Source organism: Lithobates pipiens, unplaced genomic scaffold (assembly GCF_037356315.1).
Source record: "Lithobates pipiens isolate NorthernLeopardFrog02 unplaced genomic scaffold, aLitPip1_a1.2 Scaffold_25, whole genome shotgun sequence".
Lineage (NCBI taxonomy): Eukaryota > Metazoa > Chordata > Amphibia > Anura > Ranidae > Lithobates > Lithobates pipiens.
The window spans coordinates 173,087,433-173,109,544 of NW_027507787.1; the positions used below are offsets into that span (position 1 = coordinate 173,087,433).

The 22,112-nt window shown below is 43.0% G+C and overlaps 1 protein-coding gene across 7 annotated transcripts in view; it reads right to left on the bottom strand.

Moving 5' to 3' along the window:
- Positions 1 to 22,112, bottom strand: part of PHC1 (polyhomeotic homolog 1) — a 78,787-nt gene that overhangs the window by 8,416 nt on the left and 48,259 nt on the right. For all 7 annotated transcript variants that reach the window (XM_077455179.1, XM_077455175.1, XM_077455178.1 and 4 more), the window contains exons 7-11: positions 14,965 to 15,289; positions 12,516 to 13,072; positions 9,804 to 9,936; positions 9,415 to 9,602; positions 6,234 to 6,345 (exon numbers count right to left, since the gene is read on the bottom strand). In XM_077455179.1, the coding sequence (XP_077311305.1) occupies positions 6,234 to 6,345; positions 9,415 to 9,602; positions 9,804 to 9,936; positions 12,516 to 13,072; positions 14,965 to 15,289 (1,315 nt within the window). The remainder of the gene's footprint in view (positions 1 to 6,233; positions 6,346 to 9,414; positions 9,603 to 9,803; positions 9,937 to 12,515; positions 13,073 to 14,964; positions 15,290 to 22,112) is intronic.

Genomic DNA, 22,112 nt, shown 5'->3' on the forward strand with positions numbered 1-22,112 from the left:
CTGTGCTCGAGCGCCGTGGCAAATGCACACATAGGTCACGCCCACATATGTAAACAGCATACACACCACAAGAGGTATTGCCGTGAACATTCTAGTGAGAGCAATAATTCTAGCTCTAGACCTTCTCTGCAGGCAAAACTGGTAACTTGTAAACATTTCTGAAGGTTCGGAGGACATTTCTAGGTAATGTAGTTTGACGCCATTCCACGTGCGTGCGCAAATTGAAAGCCTGACATGTTGCGTATCTATTTACTTGGTGTAACATTATCTTTCAGATTTTACAAAAATCAAGTTATATATAGTGTTTTTTTATTATTATTATTTAATTAAAGTGTATATTTTAACCCAAAAAATTACGTTGAAAAATCGCTGCAAAAAGACAGTGGCGTAAAAAATTGCAACAACCGACGTTTTATTCTCTAGGGCATCTGCTAAAAATAAATAAATTATATATTATATATATATATATATATATATATATATATATATATATATATATATATATATATATATATATATATATATATATATATATATATATATATATATATATATATATATATATAAAATCTCTAAGTAGTTTTCTAGCAAAAAAAAAAATCCCACTGATTTTTACATATATGAGAGAAGTGTCAGACTTGGCCCAGTATTGAAGTGATTAAAATCCAGTAATCTTACCCCTGCTCTGCACATGCTCTGTTGCGCTCCATTTTTAGGCACTGTCCAGTTTGTAGAGGCTGATCTGTTGACAGTCTTAAAAAGTGTAATTAAACCCTCTTATCCTTTACAGCAAGGAAGCTGCTTCTGTTTGATCTGCAACTGCCATGGTGCTGCACATGTGATCAGTTGATGCCCATCAACTGATCCATTTGATCATTTGATGGTTTGATGGCCATCAACTGATCCATTTGATGGTTTGACAGTTTTGTTGAGAACACAAACGTGACAGTTAGCAATCCTGGCATCCCAGGAATGTAACTTTTTTTTGATACCGTTAAATGGATGGGTTTATTTCCACTTTATGATTTACTGTTGTTCAGGGGCTCTGAGCTTCAGCAAAATGGCAGCCTCCAGCAAGAAGAAACAGAAGCAATGCTGGAGGCAATTTACAGCACACACCACGTTTGGTGGCATAATTATTAAAGGGGAATGAATGTTCCTTTCTAAAGAAGATTATTTTTTATCAAGTAGTCATGGGTAGAGTTCCACTTTAATATGTTTTGTAAATTGTAGGAAAAAAACATTTTCATGAGAGATTTTCCATGGTGCAAATGGAAATTATCCAATGTATTCACTTAGGATCTTGCATGATTCCACACACGAGCTGTTAAGATTCCTCTACAGATTGGCCTAATAAGTTATACCACGTTTGTTGCTAGCTTTGAGTGATGCTGGACCTACATGAACAAATCTGTGCATGTGTTCCTTTATAACCCAAGAACAAACATTTAATATATTGAAGTATTGTCATTAGTGTGACCATGCAATTTTTCTGATTTTTTCAGACTAAGTGTATTTTTGCAAACACAGAATTTCCAGTTGGTCCTTCCAGAAATCCAGCCCTTTTGTAATTTTCTGTCCACTGAAATTATATATATCTAGCAACGTTATCAGCTATCACTAGCATTCTTTGTACACTATAGAACCCCCCCACCCCGGTTATTGAGATCAGGAGAAGGACCAACAATCGAATCTGAACCAGATGAGGTGAAATCTCCTGCAGGACAGGGGAATCGGCTAATGACCAAGGGAAGGCTACATTGGATTAAAGTGATTCTCAGAGCAGGGTAGAAGAGATCTCCACCAAGGGGAACAGTAAGAGCGTGTGAACCAACCAACCACAAAAAAAAAACAGATGAAACTACATGACTACTTGACAAGAAAGAACATAACAAAAAAATAAATAAACACAATCTGTGTCCCCAGAGGAAACATTGGACAAAAACAGGTTCAGAGAGAAAAAAAATAGCCAGTCTAACTGAGAAATGGTCCAAGCCTTACACTTCCATCTCCAGGGAGGGAAGGTACAAGGAAAGAAATTAGCTTGCCTGGCCAGGCAACCAATTTTGCAAGGAGATATCCAAGGTAGTAGGAAGCCTTGCAGTATAATGTTTCAAAGCGATAGTCAAAAATCACTGGGAATTAATAAAAATCCCAAAGGAAACAATCTTAAACTTAGTGTAACTAAATAAAGTAAGATAGGATGCAAAAGAAGTACTGCTTAAAAAGGTAGGCAGAAATAGGGACAAAACAGCACTCCAGACTGGTGCATATGAATGCCAGAAGGCCAGAGGATGAGTAAGACCCATCCACTAAAACACTTGGTGGTATCTCTAAGATCTGACAAAGAAATGCTACAGGATATGCCTACCTGATCCAGACTCTATACCAAGAGTTAACTGAGCTGCCCAGATCCAGACATGGATTTAAGGACAAGAACCTTTGCCAGACAGCTAAAAACATGAACATGACTAAGGACAGAACCAAGGAGAGGTACCCTGGGAAGCTTTCTGACAAGGCTTCAGAAAAGACACAGAAGGTGGACCCAACTCCAGGTAATCAGTTCCAGGCCTCTGTATGTACAGTGTCCCCAACAAGGTGTACCTACACAGGATTCCAGTGTGAGCCATCTGCTTCCAATACAAAGGAATACAGGTTCCTCAAGCAATGATTTCCCCCTGCCATAAAGGAGATGAGGTGCACCCTGGTGCATAAACCTCTCTTCAGAATGGAGGCTACAGGTTGATGGGAACCAGAATGCAATGCAGTTGCAAGTAGCACACTCTAGCATCGTCCAACACTGTTACCAGACCATTCACAGAGAGCGTTCCCAAACCTTCCTGGAGGTCTAACAGCACCATAGTGATGTCCAACAAAATGTAGGTCAAGGAACCAACTCACAGGGGGATCCCTTGAAAAATAACAATGGTACCAATCTTTCTGTGAAACAAGATTCAAGCTCCAGGTATGGGGACCCCCCTACAAGTACTTTCTCCCTGGATGGGAGACAGTAACCATCCCATTATCTCCAAGAGAAGGGTCATGCCAGGGACTTTTTGGTCCATAAGGATCATCTGATTGTCTCACCTACAGGTTCCCAGGAACCAAGGTGTCAGCAAGGCTGAAAGGATAAAAGGGGGTAATTCCACAACACCATACAACCCCTTAGAGGTGAAGAAGGGACGGGGGAAGGATCCACTAACACACAGGGTGTGTTGAAGATTTCCCAACCTGGTCAAAGCGTAAAAGGAGTTTGGCCCTTCAGAAGAATTTCAGCTGCAAGGGTCTAGAAAGCTGCCCCTTTTGAAAGTGGAACTAAATTTGCAGGAATTGTGAACAGGCAAGAGTTTTATTATAGAGGAGACATGCTTTCTCTCTTCTGCAATAATAATAATAAAAATAAAAAAAATACCTGTTTGTTCATAGTTTTTTTTTTTTTAAATCAACACTAAGCTGCACCTGTGCCCAGGATGAATTAACTCCTGCACAGGAGTAAAGTCATCTCATGCCAGTCAATCATGATGGCCGAGGACCCAGCGCCTTAGATGCAAGGTAATACATCCTGCATCAATAAAAGGTTTGAAACAAATCCCTGTATATCCGAGTCAACTGGAGGAGACTGCGGTGACAGAAAAACAGCCGCTCTTGACATAGACTATTGACTACTGGGACTCTGAATCTGAATGAGTAACAGGGGTGCAGGCCTGGTTTGATTTACAGGCTCGGGAGGGTCAGAGAGAGTGCAGTGGAGCAAGTTTAGAGCCTCTGCTGGCAGACTGCTCCAGTAACGGTACAAACAGCTAGGAAATCTCAGGCTTTCACACTGGGGCTGCAGGGTAGGCGTTTTACAGGTGCTTTTTTTTTTAGCCCTTTAGCACCTGAAAACGCCTCAGTGTGAAAGGGGTCTTAAGGATTTTACACTATTGGTGTTTATCTTTATATTGATACATCCCATTGGACATATAAGAACATATAAGATACACAAGCCTTATTTGACCCCCCGTTATAGGTGGTCAAACATGCTCTGGTAAGGGTAAATCCTTTATTATGGTAATGGTTATCATAAGGTGGAAAAATTGAATGAACCAGCATTTGAGCACTTTTGATTAAAGTGAAGGCATTACACTGATAATAGTTAGCAGACACATGGACTCGTTTTACATTGATATTTACATCACATTTTTGTTTAGCTTAACACCTTTTTCTATACATTTATCATTCATGTGATCATATCCCACGTCAGTGGTGCTGCTTTACACAAGTGTATTACGTTTACAGAAGCGCAGTTTACTTTAATTTTTACATTTATTTTAGATACACTGTAACTTTCAAGGATCATACATAGACCAGGTCTTACAGGAGCTACCTTGGGTGGTGATAAAGGGAACTTTCAACCCTTGTGCAGCATTAAAATGTTGACCAAGATTAGAGAGAAGACTGGAACTTCTGGCAGGGCAAAAAACGAGTTCAAAGTTAGGCAGAATCCTTACAGCCTTTCCTTGTAGAAATATTGGTTACATATTTTATATTAGTGTACAAACTGTACTTTATGGTTCCCATTTTACAATCTTGCACATAAAATAACCAACCATATTTACTGACTTTAGTGGCACTGCATGAAAAGAAGATAGAACATAAGAAAGTTCATTAATGTGGAGCTCCATCCGCCTGTCTGCCTCCTGCCTGGTTTTGACAGGTACCCGCGCCCACTTCTGGATCGCGAGTTTGTGAGCCAGAAGTTCAGACTCCACTCCCCCCCCCCCCCTTTCCCCCCTGCAGTCTTCTCGGATGCTTCACAAGTCTCAGAAGTCTGTGGTCCATTCACAAAGTAAAGTGCGCTTCACGCATGCACAGTAGGAAAGCAGCTGTGAAGCTGCAGGGCTTGACAGCTGGTTTCCCTTAGTCAAGATGGTATTGCCAGCACTGATGGCCGATTGAAGAATAGGCTCTGGTGAGGGCACCACTGGATGCCTGGACAGGTAGGTACCCAACGTTAAAAGTCAGCAGTTATGACAGCCTTTGAGCATACCTGCCTGCACTCTGCAGGAGCCTCTGGTACAATATCTCTAATATACTGCTCCCTTAGTTCTAGTGGTACCCCAGCTCCTCTATCCTATGTCTTCAAGTAAGATCTATCCCCTGTTGAACTGGTGGATTGGAGCAAAGCCTGGTCCGTTATTGCAAAGTGCTCCTTTAATACGCCCATGTTGGAGGCAGCCTAGAAGGCCCTTCTCCATTGGTATTGGGTCCAAGCCCGCATGACCCACTGATAGATGTTTCTGGGGATGTGGTCAATGAGGAGACAAACTGGTGGCCCTGCCCCCACCTAGTAGGATTTTGGTCGAGGGTATTTGGCCTTTTTTCACCCACTTCTATGTACCTACCCACAAAGACACCAAATTGGCTTTGCCCCACTGCCCATTCCCAGGCCTCTTCTCCTATAAGCAGAAATTAGCCACTTAGTTATTTATTGATGCTAAACGCGCAATAGCCAGGGCCTGGAAAAAGCCAGCCGTTTCGTTTGCAGAGGTAAAAAACATCTTAAGGACTTTCATGATTAATGAGAAGATGACTAGGGCCCTGTGGTGGTCTTACGCTCTGCCAACCTTGCACCCGACCAGCCTGGGCCCCCCAATTGACCTCTTCCACCTCCTGGCATGGGGGTACCTTCTCCCTTCCCATTCTTCATTCCTCTCCTCCCCTTCTTTTGTGACTACCCCACCCCTACTTGACCACCCCCTATTCTTTTTTCTTGTGTGCCTGGTTTAGGTTTCATTTCTCCCAATATTTGTGGATTTCTCCAGACCCTAGCCTCGGAGCCCTTTGACTCAGGCACCTTGTGTTGATCCCCGGCTTTGGTCGGAGGGTAACTGTTGTCAGACAGTTTATACCTTAAAATGTAATTTATGAGTATTTTTAAGTTGTACTATTTTATGCCTTCTATTCATATCTCCTGCGTGGGATTATTACAGCTGTAGTCTCTCTCATATCTTAATAAAAAGTATTGTACCAGAAAAGTCAGCAGCTAAAGTATTTTTATTTGGGGGGAGGGGGGGGGGAGCATGGATCCCCTCTTCAACATACAGTTCCTACAGGTTCTATGGCTGTGATCTTATCAGCCTGGAAGAGTTAACTCTGACTTACCAAATGAGAAGCAATATAGAGTAAGACAAAATGTAACAAGTTAGTACATGATCACACAACAAAGCCAATGAAATAACAAAAGGAAATACCACTAATAGCTTGGTCTAGTGTGGGCTGAGGGGGAGGACTCTCCGCTGAAATCAAAGCTGGACCAGTCGCAGGCACCTTCTCAGGGTCCTTTGGTATTTGAGGACTACCCACCTGGAAAAAGACAACATGCATGAGCAAAAGCTTTCCTTCATCCAACAAGTAAATCATTTCTTTGCTCAGTGATATAAAGTAAATAAGAAAATTGATTCGCAGTTACATCTATTGTTATTCCAATACTTTTTCTTAAAAGGATATTTAAAAGATTTTTTTTTTTTTGGTGCTCATTTTTTTCACGTTGATTTTAGTAGCAGACTCCTGATCATATTTCTTACATTCCCAAGCAACTGGGTAATGGCTGTGTGAAGAGGCTAACATCAGCCCTTCTATAGAGGTTGACTTCTACTACCAGCAGCCCTCAGGAGATGTGTGGATGGTACTGGTCATTAAGGATGAGCCGAACACCCCCCCGGGTCGGTTCGCACCAGAACATCCAAACAGGAAAAAATTTGAAAGAACACATGAACACCGTTAGAGTCTATGGGACACGAACATGAAAAATCAAAAGTGCTCATGTTAAAGGCTTATATTCAAGTTATTGTCATAAAAAGTGTTTGCGGACCCGGGTCCTGCCAAAGGGAACATATATCAAAGCAAACATTTTTTTTGAAAATTTACGTTTTTTCGGGAGCAGTGATTTTTTTTTTTTAATGCAATAAAAATAATTAATTGAAGCAACAAAAATTCCTTTAACAATTTAAAGTGGTTGTATACCCTTTTTTGTAACTTTTACCTACTGGAAAGCCTATAATAAGGCTTACCTGTAGGTAAAAAAAATATCTCCTAAACCTGTACGGTTTAGGAGATATTCCCCTCGGTATGCGCCGCTGACTGCAGCGGCGCATGCGCACGAGGGGATTCTCGGCCTGAAAATCCGGCAGTGGCCGGCGGCCGGAAAGAAATCTCCCGCGCGCATGCGCAGAAGTGACGATATCGCGGCTACGGCCACTCACAGCGCCGGAGCCGCGATACCCGGAAGAAACGCAGAGGGAGCATGTCAGCTCCCTCGGCGTGGATCGTGCCAGATGTCGGGGCCTCGTTCTAAGGTATTTCATAATGAGCTAGTATGCGGTGCATACTAGCTCATTATGCCTTTTGCTTTGCAGGTGTTAAAAAAAAAAATAGCGGGTTTACTACCGCTTTAAGGACCGAGCCTCTTTTTCAGACTCTGTGTTTTGCTAGAAAATTACTTATAACCCCCAAACATTATACATTTTTTTCTAACACCCTAGAGAATAAAATGGTGGTCACTGCAATACTTGTTTTTTGGGAAAAAATTCACTTAATTGAATAAAAAAATAAAAATAAGAAAGTAAAGGTTAGCCTAATTTTTTTTATATGTGAAAGATAATGTTATGCCAAGTAAATTGAACCCAACATGTCACACTTCAAAACTGCACGGGCTCGTGGAATGGTGTCAAAATATGAGATCCGGGGTCAAAAAGACCTCAGATCTCATATTTGGACTTAAATACAATAAATAAATAAAAATTGTCATTTGAAAAAAACGACATTGAAAAAATGTGCCTTTAAGACGTATCGGCGGAAGTGGCGTTTTGACGCCATCTTAGCCTCACTTGTCTCCATGCCAAGGAAGTGATGGGACTCAATCGCCTCCTGCCGACAGCTTCGGTAAGCGACGGATGGCACGGGAGAGCGGCGAGAGGGGGGGATAGCACCTCTCCTTCTGCCGATAACGGTGATCTTGTGGTGTATCCATCGCAGAGACCACCATTATCGTTTACCGAGCTGCCGCCTGAAGAGATGGATACCTCGGTTGCGGCAGAAGCTGCTGCCGTTACCGAGATATCCCTCTTCAAAAAAGGGACTTACATAGTCGTGCGGCGGTCGGTAAGTGGTTAAATATTGTGCCTGGAGGGTGTCTATAGTATGCCTGTAAAGTGGCACGTTTCACATGTTTAGAACAGTAGCACAGCAAAATGACATTTCCAAAGGAAAAATTGTCATTTAAAACGGATTGCGGCTGTAATGAATTGTCAGGTCTCAGCAATATAGATAAAACTCATTGAAAAATAGGGCATGGTTTCCCCTCCAGTCCACTAGGGTCTGGTATGAATATTAAGGGAAACCCCAAACCAAAACGCTATTTTCCTTTTCAATTTTGGTTCGGGGTTCCCCTTAATATTCATACCAGACCCAAGGGGCCTGGTAATGGACTGGGTGGGAACCCATGCCCTTTTTTTCAGTTTTATCTATATTGCCGACCGAGACCCGACAATTCCTTACAACCGTGATCGGTTTTTAATGACAATTTTTCCTTTAGAAATGTCATTTTGCTGTGGTACTGTTCTAAACATGGGAACAAATGTGCCATTTTACAGGCATACTATAGACACCCCCCAGGCATGATATTTAAAGGAATATTTCATTTTTATTGTTTCACTTTAATCATTAAAGAAAATTTCACAGTTTCCGAAAAAAACGTCTGTTTTAAAAAAAAAGTTTTTTGCATTGATACATGTCCCCGGGGCAGGACCCGGGTCCCCAAACACTTTTTATGATAATAACTTGCATATAAGCCTTTAAAAATTAGCACTTTTGATTTTTCATGTTAGTGTCCCATGGATTTTAATGGTGTAACGGCGGTTTTTGAATTTGCCCCGAACACAGCATATTGTTCAGTGTTCGCCGAACATCCGAACAACCAATGTTCGGCCTGAACTTGTGCCCGGGCCGAATCGTTCGCCCATCCCTCATGTGGGAGTGTCCAGCTTTATCCTCCAAAAGAAACAAAATGATGTGACATTATGTGAACATACTGCATAATCATAAGCTAATGCAGCCTCCCTATTCCAGCAGTGGCAGAGTGAAAAGGGTGACACCACTGGGACAAAGCATACACCCCTGTCATTCTGAAACAGAGAACAAATTGCCTGGACACGGAATTTAGCAGGATTAACAGGTATGTTTTACATGAAAGCAAAGGAAAAAACAGAAAGCACTTCACTCCCTTATAGAAAAGTTCATTCTACTTCACTTGTTACTTTTTCATTTTTGCCTGTACAAATGCTTTAATAAACATTTTTCAGAATCTGTACATATGGCACACAACTCTTCTCAACCAAAAGTAGCTCAAAACTAAGATAAGTGCTAATAGCTTACAGGAAAGGGTTCCGCTCCCTCTTGGATGACAAAGCCCTCTATGATATGAGTCAGGATCTGTGGCTTCACAATGGCTTGTGGGGGCTTGGAGTCACTGTGCTGACGCGACGTGATCGAAAGGGTGGGCGCACAAGGGGGTGCAGACACAGACAGAGCAGGGGTGACTTGAGAGGCAGCTTCTGGCTTATCTGTGGAGTACAGTGTGCAAATAAAATGAAATCAAGCTGTGAATGAAAACATCAGCATCTTACCTTCTGCCTGCAAATGCAAAATGTGAAAACAAGGAGAGGCTGAATGAGCTGACAGGACAGATGCGAGTAGAATGTTACCAACTTAAGTGCTGAAAGACATAACAAGTAAAGCAAAGCAGAGTTATCACATTCACCCACCAGCTGGGGTGCTGCTTTCTTCAACTGTAGGTGGAGTATCTGCTGGGGGAGATGCTTTCACTGGGAGTGTTGGAGACTCTTCCCTGTCCTCCTCTGACTCTGTCTTTCTCTTTCCAGCTGCAGACATCTTGCCCTAAGAGATCAAACAACCATTGTGTGTCTTATCGAATGGTCAGTCGAATCATCAATTCTTTTTTTTCCCTCCCTAGTAAGAAGCTGTCTTCTGCACTTGTGTTCCCAGCTCTGCCAAACTGTCTCACTGTTCCTGATGAGTTTTTCATTAAAACTCTAATGCTGGAGGGGGATAGAGATGGGATCTATAGAAGAGAGAACTTTTCCCAAAAAGATAACAGAAATCAGAGAATAATTTAACCAATCAGCATCCATCAACAAAATAAAAGTACAAATAGAAACTTATGGTCATAGCAATATTTGGACCTTGGGTTTGTGCAATATGTTTAATCTTCAAATGAGAGAGTCTGAGAGATAGTGTCATTCACTGGATACATTTCCCTCAATCATTGTAAGTCAAATATATAACCACCCCCCCCCCCCAGTAGGAATTAGTTATGCACAGTACATACAAAATACACAATGATATAGAAACACTTAAAAGAGAAGTATGGGGCTGAGCTGCATGCCGGCCCAGGCATGTGGGCGGATCCCAACCATACGTTCACCTTCTTTCTCGAGCCTGGAACACCTCTGTGAGGACAGACGACAGCGGGCCATCTGCTGAAAACGGGTCACAGGAGTGCAAAACTAACAGCACTCCTGTGATCCACAAGAGAACTACAGCCAAACAAGCTTTAACATTTTCTACGCTATGTGCCCTTAATTTAAGGCAGAATAGCAGTCCATGTATGAAATCTTATGTGCACACCACCTTCAGCAGTGATTCCTGAGCTTAACATGCACAAAGGGATGCAAAAAGCTTAAAAGAGAAAAATAAAGGGAAGTGCACAATTGTGTGCAGTTAAATACTTTATTAAAAATAAATACTATCAAAGAAAAATTGCACGCACATGTGTCAGTTGGGGAAGAAACTTTGTGCACAGACTCATAACCACGAAAAGGATGAACACCAATACTATGGCCAGTGTAGGGTAACAGCTTCATGGTCAGACGTCTCTGGACTTAGCAACCTACTGCTACCTGTCAGAATTAGTGCATGTCCACAGCTGTACATGCTGTCAGTATACTGTGGGCTCCGATGTGAATCATTGTACAATGCGCAGGAGTCGTCCTATTCCCTGGCCTGTCAGCGCTCACAGAGAGGAGCGAGGTTGGAGCCGTCTACTACACTGCACCATTGGCCATGGTGTCAGTGTTCATCCTTTCACGATTATGAGGTTGTGTACAAAAATTTTCTTCCCCAGTTGAGCGCAAACTTTTGATTCTATTAATTGTGTACTGTGCAAGATGGTGCACTTCCCTGCCTTTTTCTCTTTGACCTCCTACAATCTACACAGAAACCTAAATTCTATTTATCAAATAGCATTGTTTTGAATAAACTTACATTTTTGACTGTATTCATACAATTAAAGTAGTCTAGCCAAATCTTATTTTTTTTTATTTCATTTTGGATATGCGAGGAAGGGCTATAACCCCTGTAAGGTTTATTTTTGTCACCTGTGTCCCATCGGGGAGATTTAACTGAACTTCCTGTCTCATAGCCAAACTAGAAGTGAGAAGAAATCTTTGGGAATTATGGGAATCTCTTGGGGACCAGAACTAGTGTCCCCATTGGAATATTTCCCCTATATTACTTTATTGTGGACAAAATTTGGAACTGTCTTTTACTTTCAATGATAATGGTAACTGCGACAAATAGAGGGGGTGAATCTCCTTAATGGGGGCGCAGAAAGCAATAAAAACTGACAAGTGTTCTAATCCCTCTCCACTCTATCCAAAACTAAAAAAAATTTTTTTCCTTTAGTTGCACTTTAAGGTCTCTGTATACATTTTATATTTTATGTAGGGAGTATACTCATTCCTACTGGAATATCCTTTTGTTGGGTGCATTCATTAGTTGGATTTAAAGTGGGGTTCCACCCTAAAGTGGAAATTCCGCTCATCGGAACCCTCCCCCCTCCGGTGTCACAGTTGGCACCTTTCAGGGGGGAGGGAGGTGCAGATACCTGTCTAAGACAGGTATTTGCACCCACTTCCGGGCATAGACTTCCACGGGAGTCTATGCTGTTTCCTGTCCTGCCACGCTGTCTGCTGGGACACACACGGGTCCTAGAGACAGCGTGGACCATTCCTAGTGCGCTGCCCGACTCACGCATGCGCAGTAGGGAACCGTGAAGTGAAGCCGCAAATTCTACGCGAGGGAATCACTTCCCGATTCCCTCACCTAGAATGGCGGCAGCAGCAGCCGAGAGTTCAATCGGTCTCGGCTGCCGACATCGCTGGACCCTGGGACAGGTGAGTGTCCATTTATTAAAAGTCAGCAGCTGTAGCAATTATAGCTGCTGGCTTTTAATATTTTTTCTTTTGTAGGTGGAATCCCTCTTTAAGTAGAGAAACGTACACCTTTCCTAGGGGCAACACTTTGAATCATTTGTGAGTAAAGCTTATATCCCACACAAAGTAAAACCTTACAATTATTTTTATTTTTTTACTATACTATACTTAATCAGTCATGAGTGGAATTCACATTTAAAAGCAACCAAACAAGAAAAGAACATGTATCTTCAGAGCACTCACCTGCAGAACTCCATAGAAGGCAGCTTGAGCTTCCTGTACGGTACCAGACACAGAAGTTGGGACAGGAGCTGGAGAAGGAGGTAATGTCATCTGAGTTAACGTCGACCCCTGTGATGGAACTTGAGGGGCTCCTAAGGCTAGTGCTTGAGGGGGACCCTGCTGTCTGGCACCAACCAGCTGTACTGGAATGTGAGGCTGATTAGGAGGGGGTGTGGGGAGTGGTCTGGCACCCTGAGTTGGTTTCGCTGCTAGGTGCCCTTGAAGATTTAGAGGAGGAACCCCTTTGCCTGGCTGCTTAGGCTGAATGGGTACAGGGGCTTTGGTCGGCAGAGTTGCATCAGGTGTCTGTAACATTGGCTGTACGACAAGGGTCTGTTGTGCAGGAGGTGTCTGCAGACCTTGCTGTGAGGCAGCCTGGGGCTGTTGCTGTGCCAGCTGAAGGTGAGCAGAGGCATGGACAAGCTGGGACTGGCGGTGCTGGTGGATAGCAATTTGTTGCTGGAACACCACCTGTTTTTGCTGTAGGACCGAGTGAGGCTGAATGTGAGTGTACATAGCTGTAGAGCAGAAAATGTAAAACAATAGGGATAGAATGGTGAGTGGATGGAGAGATATTGGAGAAAGAAGGGAAAAAAAAAAAAGGAAAAAACAATTAGTCACAGTTCATTTGTATCAATACAGACCCAAAGGGTTTAAGTAATTTTAAAAGGATAAAAACAAATTATTTGTGTTCAGTCATTCAGCAAGAATATTTTAGATTTGGGTAGATGCGAGCAGGCTGAATAACTCCTGGACTACCCAGTTCCAGCAGGACCTCTCTGCTGGACTTCCATTTATAAAAAGAATGCAAATTTAACATCAACCCCACCCAATATATAGTAGAGCTTTATCAATCAGAACAAATCACACATGTCTTCTGAGTGCATGGCAAAAGACAAGTACCAAGAATTCTAAATGGAAAATCTCACCACCACCCATTAATAACCATCCATGACAAAAATAGTCTGGGGTAGACATGACCATTAAACTGTTACTAAACCTACAACAATAAAATCAGTCTGTATATGCAGTAAAGCATGCTTGTTATACTCACCGTGGAACCTAAGGGGTTAATCCTTTGCACGGTGTAAAAAAGGCTGTTTGATCCTGTCTTCTATGATCCTCCCCTACATCACTGTCCCCTGATAATTTCCTGATAACACAGTCTATGGGGTCAGGTTGCACATGCTCAGTTGTGGTGTGTATTGCTAGAGAAGTTTTATTTTTCTTGGGAAAATGCATGTGATCAGCACAGGGCAAATCAGCACTGTCCAGACACAGGGACAGGGGTCTTGCAGTCTCATAAGGCTGTCTGAAATCTCCTCCTACAAGCTTTAACCAGTGCTTGGCCAGATACGGATAGGAGTCACAAGACTGCTATATACCACTGATTAGAAAAGGTATTTATCAGTTTATATTTACAAAAATAAATGCATTTCCATGTTATGTGTACTGTGGGAGACCAGATATAGTGAATGCAGGGTCCTGGGTTTAGTAACACTAACTGCACAGGATCTTGGGTCCACAATGCCATCATCATTGAAAGAACAAAATTTATTACAAGCAATATGAAAAACATTAAGGAACTTTGTCTATTTCTTATCAAACCTCATATAGCAAGGATATGCAATTAGGACCTCCAGCTGTTGCAGAACTACAAGTCCCATGAGGCATAGCAAAACTGACAGCCACAAGCATGACACCCAGAGGCAGAGGCATGATGGGACTTGTAGTTTTGCAACAGCTGGAGGTCCACTAATTGCAGATTCCTGTCATATAGGGAAGTTGGGGGAAAACAAAAAGGTTATATTGTCCAAAAGCGAATAAAAATATTTTGTCAACACAATGAAACATGATTGGTTGTGATACACAACACAAATAAGCTCCTTTAAGCAGGCCTTCACCCTCTTCTATCACTTACCACTATTCCCTCTTCCCCTTATACAATCGGCTCATAAAACATTGTTTAGGGAAGAAGTAAAAGGACTTTGAACTGCACTTGTGACTTTCTCTCCTAGGCAAGAACGGCGCCTCCTGAGATACTGATGTCACCCATCCTAGGAGGCTCTGTTGTATTCTTCATGTCATTAGGGGTGGCTGTGAAGACAAGGAAGAGACAGCCAGCCCCCTAATGGCTTCAGATGAGAATAAGTTGGCACAGGACCCATAGATGGGGCGGTTGCACTGGATTTGTTGGGTGCAGAAGTATATTTTTGTGGATAACCAGTGGACATGGTAAGATGGGGAAACATTGTAAAGGGAACAATGAAGTTCCTCTTGAAGTTCACTTACAGAAAGTCTATTAAGCTCTATTTATGGCCCACAATAACCTTCAACAGTTTACAAATAAAGACCAAGCAACAACATTCGCAGCATTAAATACCAAAGAGTAGAGATTAGTCAAACTCACAAGAGCTGATCAGGGTCTGATTGGGTGCTGGAGTTGCAGCTCTGGTCAAGTTGATACCAACGTTCTGCTGTACCCCCTCCCCTTCTGTTTTTCTACCCTCTGCCTCTGTCTGACTTCCTTGGCTCACAGTGCCCCCTGTTTGACACAAAGGACTCTTCATAGTCTGTGGTACAGGGGAGGAAGGCAGTTGTGGGGGTGCTGAGGAAGAGGGTGCTGGATGAGTAGCTGGTTTGGTTGTTGGTGGAGCAGGATGAGCAATGGTAGATCCCGCAACAGTGGAGGTGGGCTGAGCGGTTTGCTGACTTCGGACAGCCAAGTTCTGAACCTGCATTACAGAAAGAAAACAAAATGTCAAAAGTCAGCATTTAAAAAAACAAAAAAAAACAAACAGACGAGAAATGGTCAGTAGAGCAATTCTACCAAGAAATGTAAAGTGTGATCTCTGAGAGTTTAAGACCACCTTGAAAATTGAAATAAACCAGACAACTGCATACAAAAGTTACCTTTAGCGAAGATGGGAGGCGCATAGGTGGTAACCAAGCTTTTCTCCATCACATTACAGGACCAAAAGGGGTGGTGCCAAACTTGATGTTCACCATGTGTTAAGTTTACACTGGCCAGGAGTGTGACAAATTTAATAGATACGTTCGGGACAAACATTGAGAAACCAATGTGCGTCCTGTGCAATTACGCAGTTAATGATCAAAACCAGCAGGTCACATGTGACAACACCATTCAATAAATTAACTTTTGAAGCAAAGAAAAAAAAAAAAACATGATGGGTTCTGCCTTTATGCCAGGGGGGGGTCAAACTCAATTTCATTGTGGGTCACATATGCATTATGTGGCCGGTTGGATCTGTAGGGCTAGGTGCCCAGAGCACCTCACCCCCCTTACACCAGATGTCAAGAGCCTCCCAACCATCAAAAGTTAAGTCCCCCACCATCCCTTACATACCAGTGCACCCCCACCCCCCTAATTTGTTATTGCTACCAGAAATAAGCTGAGGGCAGAGCTGGGAAGCAGAAAGTGTAGGGTCTGGAGGAGGACCAAAGGATGGCTGGAGTCTGCTGAATGCAGAGACTAGGGGAGGCAGAGATGAGGGGCTGTGACTGCACAGAGAGACACAGGATCTGTAGTAGTTTTGTTCTCCTCTCTGCTGCCAACTGCTTTAACAAGGTGGGATGGAAAAAAAAAAAAAAAAAAAAAGGGGGGTTTCACAGTTGCAGGAGAGGTACCAGGGCCACATGCAATGGCCTGTGGGCCGGATTCGGCCCATGGGCTTCGTGTTTGACAAATGTGCTGAGTGTGCATAGAATGCATTAAGGTGAAAAAACATTTACCTTTACAACCCCTTTAAGCTTTGACAAAAAAAATAAAAAATGGAAGTGGATTGGTTTCTATAGAGACCTGCACTAGATTTTGCACTCTCCAGTTTTAGTAAATCAACCCCATTGCATCTAAAAGTTTGAGTGCGTTTTCTTGCACTATTATAGACAGCCTTCTGAGGAAAGTTTACCTGAAATCATGAGAAGGGATACACTTAAAACAAAAAAAAGTGACCAACCATTTGTATATGCCGGAATAGAATAATAGGACTTTTAAAACAGCTTACCAGTAAAATCCTTTTCTTTGAAGTACATCACAGGACACCGAGCCGTAGTAGTTACTATGTGGATTATAGGTCACCTTCAGGTGGCCTGAAGACAAAAAGTTCACTCCCTATATAACCCCTCCCACTACTGGGAGTACCTCAGTATTGTAGCAAAGCAATACACATGTATACCAAAAAGAAGGGAGGAACCTCTGTGTCCCATGGTGTACTTCAAAGAAAAGGATTTTACAGGTAAGCCGTTTTAAAAATCCTATTTTCTTATCGTACATCACGGGACACAGAGCCATAGTAGTTACTATGTATGATGTCCCATAGCAATATCAACTGAAGGGAGGGAAACACAAGAAAGGTAGACTAGACTAGTCCTAAGACTAGAGGACTTATACCACAGCCTGCAGTACACTGCACCCAAAGGTGATATCCTCATGACCCTTTAAGTCTATTTGATAGAACCTGGTAAATGTATGGACTGAAGACCAAGTTACGGCCTTGCAGGTTTGAGCCGTGGAGGCTTGGCAATGCACTGCCCAGGAAGCACTAACAGCCCTGGTGGAGTGTGCTTTAAAGTGGAGGGCCACCCAAAAAAAAAAAAAAAACACATTTGAAAAAAAAACAATTTTTTTTTTACCTGGCCAGAAATCCCTGTTGCTAGGCAGTCTTCCTAATCTGCCTTCTTCCTGCTCCTCTGTGATCTTTGTCTTCTCCCCTCCTCCGCATTATCTTCTGGGTAATGGGGCGCGCTGTGTTCTGGAAACTGTCTGTTCCCTAACACAGCGCAGTGCGACTCACGCATGTGCATTAGGAAACGGGCAGGGAAGCCGCAAGGCTCCACTGCCTGTTTCCCTTAGTGAGGATGGCAGCGCTGGGACCCGAGAGCCGAGGGACATGTCAGCATCGGCGGCCGACATTGCGGGCGCCCTGGAAAGTTAAGTCTCCTTATTAAAAGTCAGCAGCTACTTTTGTTTCAGCTGTTGACTTTTATTTTTAGGGCTGAAACACCACTTTAATATGAAAATGTGAAATTTTCCTCTTTAAACCATAAGCTTGAACAATCACTTGACGAATCCATTTAGAAATAGTAAATTTCAACGCTGCCTGTTCTCTCTTTAGGACCGTCTGGCAACACAAACAAAACATCCGTTTTACAAATCTGAATGGTTACCTTTAAATAAACCTTGACTGCTCTCACCACATCAAGAGAATGTAGTGACTTTCTTCCGCAAAACGAGGTTCTGGAAAAATGAAGGCAGAACAATATCCTGGTTTAAATGAAAACCCGACAGTACCTTCGGTAAGAAATTAGGAACGAGGACGCAATACAACCTTATCCTTATGAATAATCAAATACTCCTCTTTACAAAAAAGAGCAGCTAACTGATACTCTGATACTCTTGCAGAAGATACGGCAACCAAAAAAAAAAACAAATTTTTCTTGTCAAAAAGGACCAAGGGAATATCTTGTTTCGGCTCAAAAGGCTGTTTCTGTAATGCCGATAGGACTAAATTCAAGTTCCAAGGGTTCAGGAGAGACCTTACCAGAGGATTAATCCGCATTACCCCCCTGAATAAAGCTACAAACCAGAGAGTGTGAAGCAAGTGGTCATTAAAAAAAAAAAAAAAAAAAAAAAGATAAGGCCAACACCTGGCCTTTGATAGTACTCAAGGCCAGCTTCATTTCTAATCCCATCTGTAGAAATTCAAGGATCCTACCTATGACATATTTCCTGGGGTGCCAACCCCTGGATTCACACCAGGAGACATATGCCTTCCAGACTCTATAATATATGACTCTTGAGGCCGGCTTCCTAGCATTAACCAAAGCAGAAACTACTGGACCTGACAGCCCACGGCCTTTCAGAATGTGGGTCTCAATAGCCAAAACCATTACATTTTGCATTTTTAAAGGTAGGATGGAATACCGGACTTTACGAGAGAAGGTCTGGCCACGGTTGTAGGGTCCATGGATCCCCTACCACCATCTCTGCATACCAAGATCTCCTGGGCCACAAGAATAACCTCCTTCCCTTTCCGTTTGATCCTGCGAAGAAGGCTCGGAAGCAGCAGAACAGGACGGAAAGCATAGATCTGTGAAAACTGATCCCACGGAAAAACCAAGGCATCTGTTCTGCATGCCAGCAGATCCTTCGTCTTTGACACAAAGTTGTTGATCTTTCTGTTGAACCAGGACGCAAACAGATCCCCATCCGGAATTCACATCTTTGACATATTAACAGAAAGATGTTGGGGTGAAGAAACCATTCTCCTGGGAATAACTGTTGGTGACTCAAGTAGTCCGCCTGACAATTCTCTATTCCCGGAATGAAGACTGCCGATAGGCAAGGAATGTTGTCTTCTGCCCAGGATAGGATATGATTCACCTCTCTCTGAGCCTCACAACTTCTCATGCCCCCTTGGTGATTGATATAGGTCACTGTTGTGGCATTGTCAGATTGGATCCTGACAGGACAATTCCCTAATCTGAGCGTTCAGGCCTCCAGGGCCAGACATGCCAGGCTGCTTGAATCTCTAGAATATTGATGGGCAAGATCTTCTGTTTTGGACCACTTTGCTTGGACAGATGCTTCTTCCAGGACTGCTCCCCAGCTCAGAAGGCTGTCATCTGTTGTCACCACCTTCCAGGTAACTGATAGTTAGGACTTTCCTATCTGAAGATTCTTGGATAGCAATCACGAACTGAGGCTTTGACGCACTTTGGGGGATAAATGCATCAGGACGTCTAGAGCTTGGACCTTTTTGTTCCAAGCTGACAGGATACTGTTTTGCAGCAGTTTCGAATGAAACTGTGCTTAAGGAACGGCCTCGAATGAAGCTACCATCTATCCCAACAATCTCACACAAAGTAGAATAGAAGGACTCTTCTTTGTTTTGACCACCTGAATCAGTTCCCTTATGGAACTCATATTTGCCTGGGGCAAGAACACCCTCTTCTGAGCTGTATCTATGATCAGGCCCAAGTACTGAAATCTCTTTGATGGTTTTAAGAAGGATTTCTCTAGGTTGAGAATCCAACCTAGGTATTCCAGGTAGCTGACTGTGGTGACCAAACTCTGGTTTAGGCGGGCTACCAACTGATCTATCAAGAGTAGATCGTCTAATAAGCCAGAATCATTATACCCTGAGCCCTTAATCTGGCTAAAGGGGAGCCAGAACCACTTGACTTGCAGTAGCTAGACCGAAAGGCAGAGCTACAAACATAAAATGAAGATTTTCTATCTCGAAGCGCAGATATTTCTGGTTAGCGGGGAAAATAGGTACATGTAGAAAAGCATCCTTGATGTTGATTGACGCTAGCAGTTCTCCACCTTGTAGAATGCAGGCCACTGATCGGATTAACGCCATGCGAAAAGAGCGGATATTCAAAAAATGGTTTAGATCTTTGAGATATAAAATGGGTCTGACATCCCGTTTGGTTTTGGTACCCTGGTTTTGGTATGAAACCCTAACCCTTGCTCTTCCATGGTGACCACTGATATCACTTTGAGACAAGAGATGATCCTAAACCAGAAAGAGAGACTTCTTTTTTCCTGGGTCTCTGGGAACGTTTGATCTGAAAAAATGAGGAGACGGGAACTCCCGGAACTCTAGTCTGTAACCTAGAGAAATTGAGGCAGCCACCCATTTGTCTTGTCACTGTTCCTGCCGGATCCTTGAGAACTGCAGAAGTCTCCCCCCGAGCGAGCGGTGGTGCCTCTTCTTTAGGAGGTTTTAGTATTTTGTTTAGTGGGTTTCCTCCCCCAGGGCCTCTTTTGACTCTGGGGTTGAGCTCGAGGCTTACCTCTTGAATTTGATGCTCCTAGCAGTGGAGAAGAAGCTTGTTTAAAAGAAAAACGCTTAAACTTCTTCTTAACTGGTAAAAGGGAACTTTTTCCATTACAAATTCTATATATTTATCCAGATCGTCTACAAACAATTGTTCACCATGAAACTAGCCAAGAGCTTTTTGCATGGTGCTTCGGCTGACCAATTTTTCAACCATAGAACCCTACGCACATGTACCAACCCGAGCATAAGCCGTGAGGCTTGGAGAATAGAATCTTTCATAGCGTCTACTGTAAAACATAACGCCTCTGATATCCCGGGCATATCTTGGGCCTGCTGATCAGGAATAATCTTGAGCACCTCTTTAAACTGTTTTTTTTAAGGACTTGACGCAACCCGATCCCTGCCAGCGTAGGCTGATCCATTGAACCTGCCAGAGAAATATTGTTTTTAAATAAGAATTCCGGGAGCCCGGAGAGAGGGAGCCCGGAGAGAAGACCCCCTTCCTAACCCATGTACCCGCTACCTACCCCCCATCCCCTCTTTTGCTGTTCTCCCGCTCATATACCCTTTCCTTCTTTCTTTTTGAGTTTGCTATCCCCCGGCATGGGGGTTAGACCTTTGACATTGACACAGACACCCATCCCCAAGGACAGTTGCCAGCTTCTCACTGACAGAGTGAACCCCTCCCCGGCCCCCTACGCCTCTCTTCTGGCTGAAGTTTTACCACCCACCCACCACTTCCCTCCATCATACCCCAGGGAAATAGCCCGACAGCCCGATGGCTATGGACGACTGAACATCCCCGAGACGAACAATTTACCAATGAACAGCTACCCCCTGACACTTATTGTGATTGCAATCTTAGAGAGGAAACGGAAAGGAGTTGAGACGTAGGGGTCATAGCACTGTGTTAAGTTTAAACAGGAGATGCTGGGAAGGTCTCACCTCCGATTTCCACTTCGAAACTAAGCTCTCCCCGACTGTTCACCTGTACTAGTATTTACACTGTTATTGTCTGTGATATCGACTTGTACTTTACATATTTAGTACATCAAGTCTTGCTTGTTACACTTTTTTCTTTGAAAATAAACATTTTCTGGAAAAAAAAAATAAAAAAAAAAATAAATAAAAAAGAATTCCAACTTCTTATCTGTTGGATCCTTCAGCATTTGAGCATTGTCTACAGGACAAGTCAAGTTCTTGTTCACAGAGGATATAGCAATTGCTGGAATCCCCCATTTCTTATTAAACTCTTCCTCCATAGGAAAAAGTGTTGAAAACTTTTTTGGAGGAAAAAAAATGTTTATCTGGGTGCTCCCACTCAGAATACATAAGCTTTTTCAGTAATGAATGGATAGGAAAAGCATGAATAGGTTGGGGAGGCTTTAGCAAACCCAAACAAGAAGTGGGCTCACCGACTGACTCCGCTACTGGCAGCAAAAATGTAGAGCAGACCAATTCATCGAGAGATTGTACCAACAACCTTTCTTATGAACCCGATCCAGCTGTATTAGACTTTTCAGAAGAGGAGTCATCAGCCTCTTCCTGGTCGCCTGAGAGAAAAGCGTTATCTCTTGCCCCCTGTTCCTCAGTTTGAGGGTCCTGGGTAATGGACGGGGACCTATTACGCTTAGTCCCCCCTCTGGGAGGCGATTAAGGTATCAATTTTTTATTCCAAGCCTAAAATGGTTGAGGAAAAAACCACTTCAGTAATATATACAGGGGCTGCAGTGCTAAAAGCAGCTGCAAT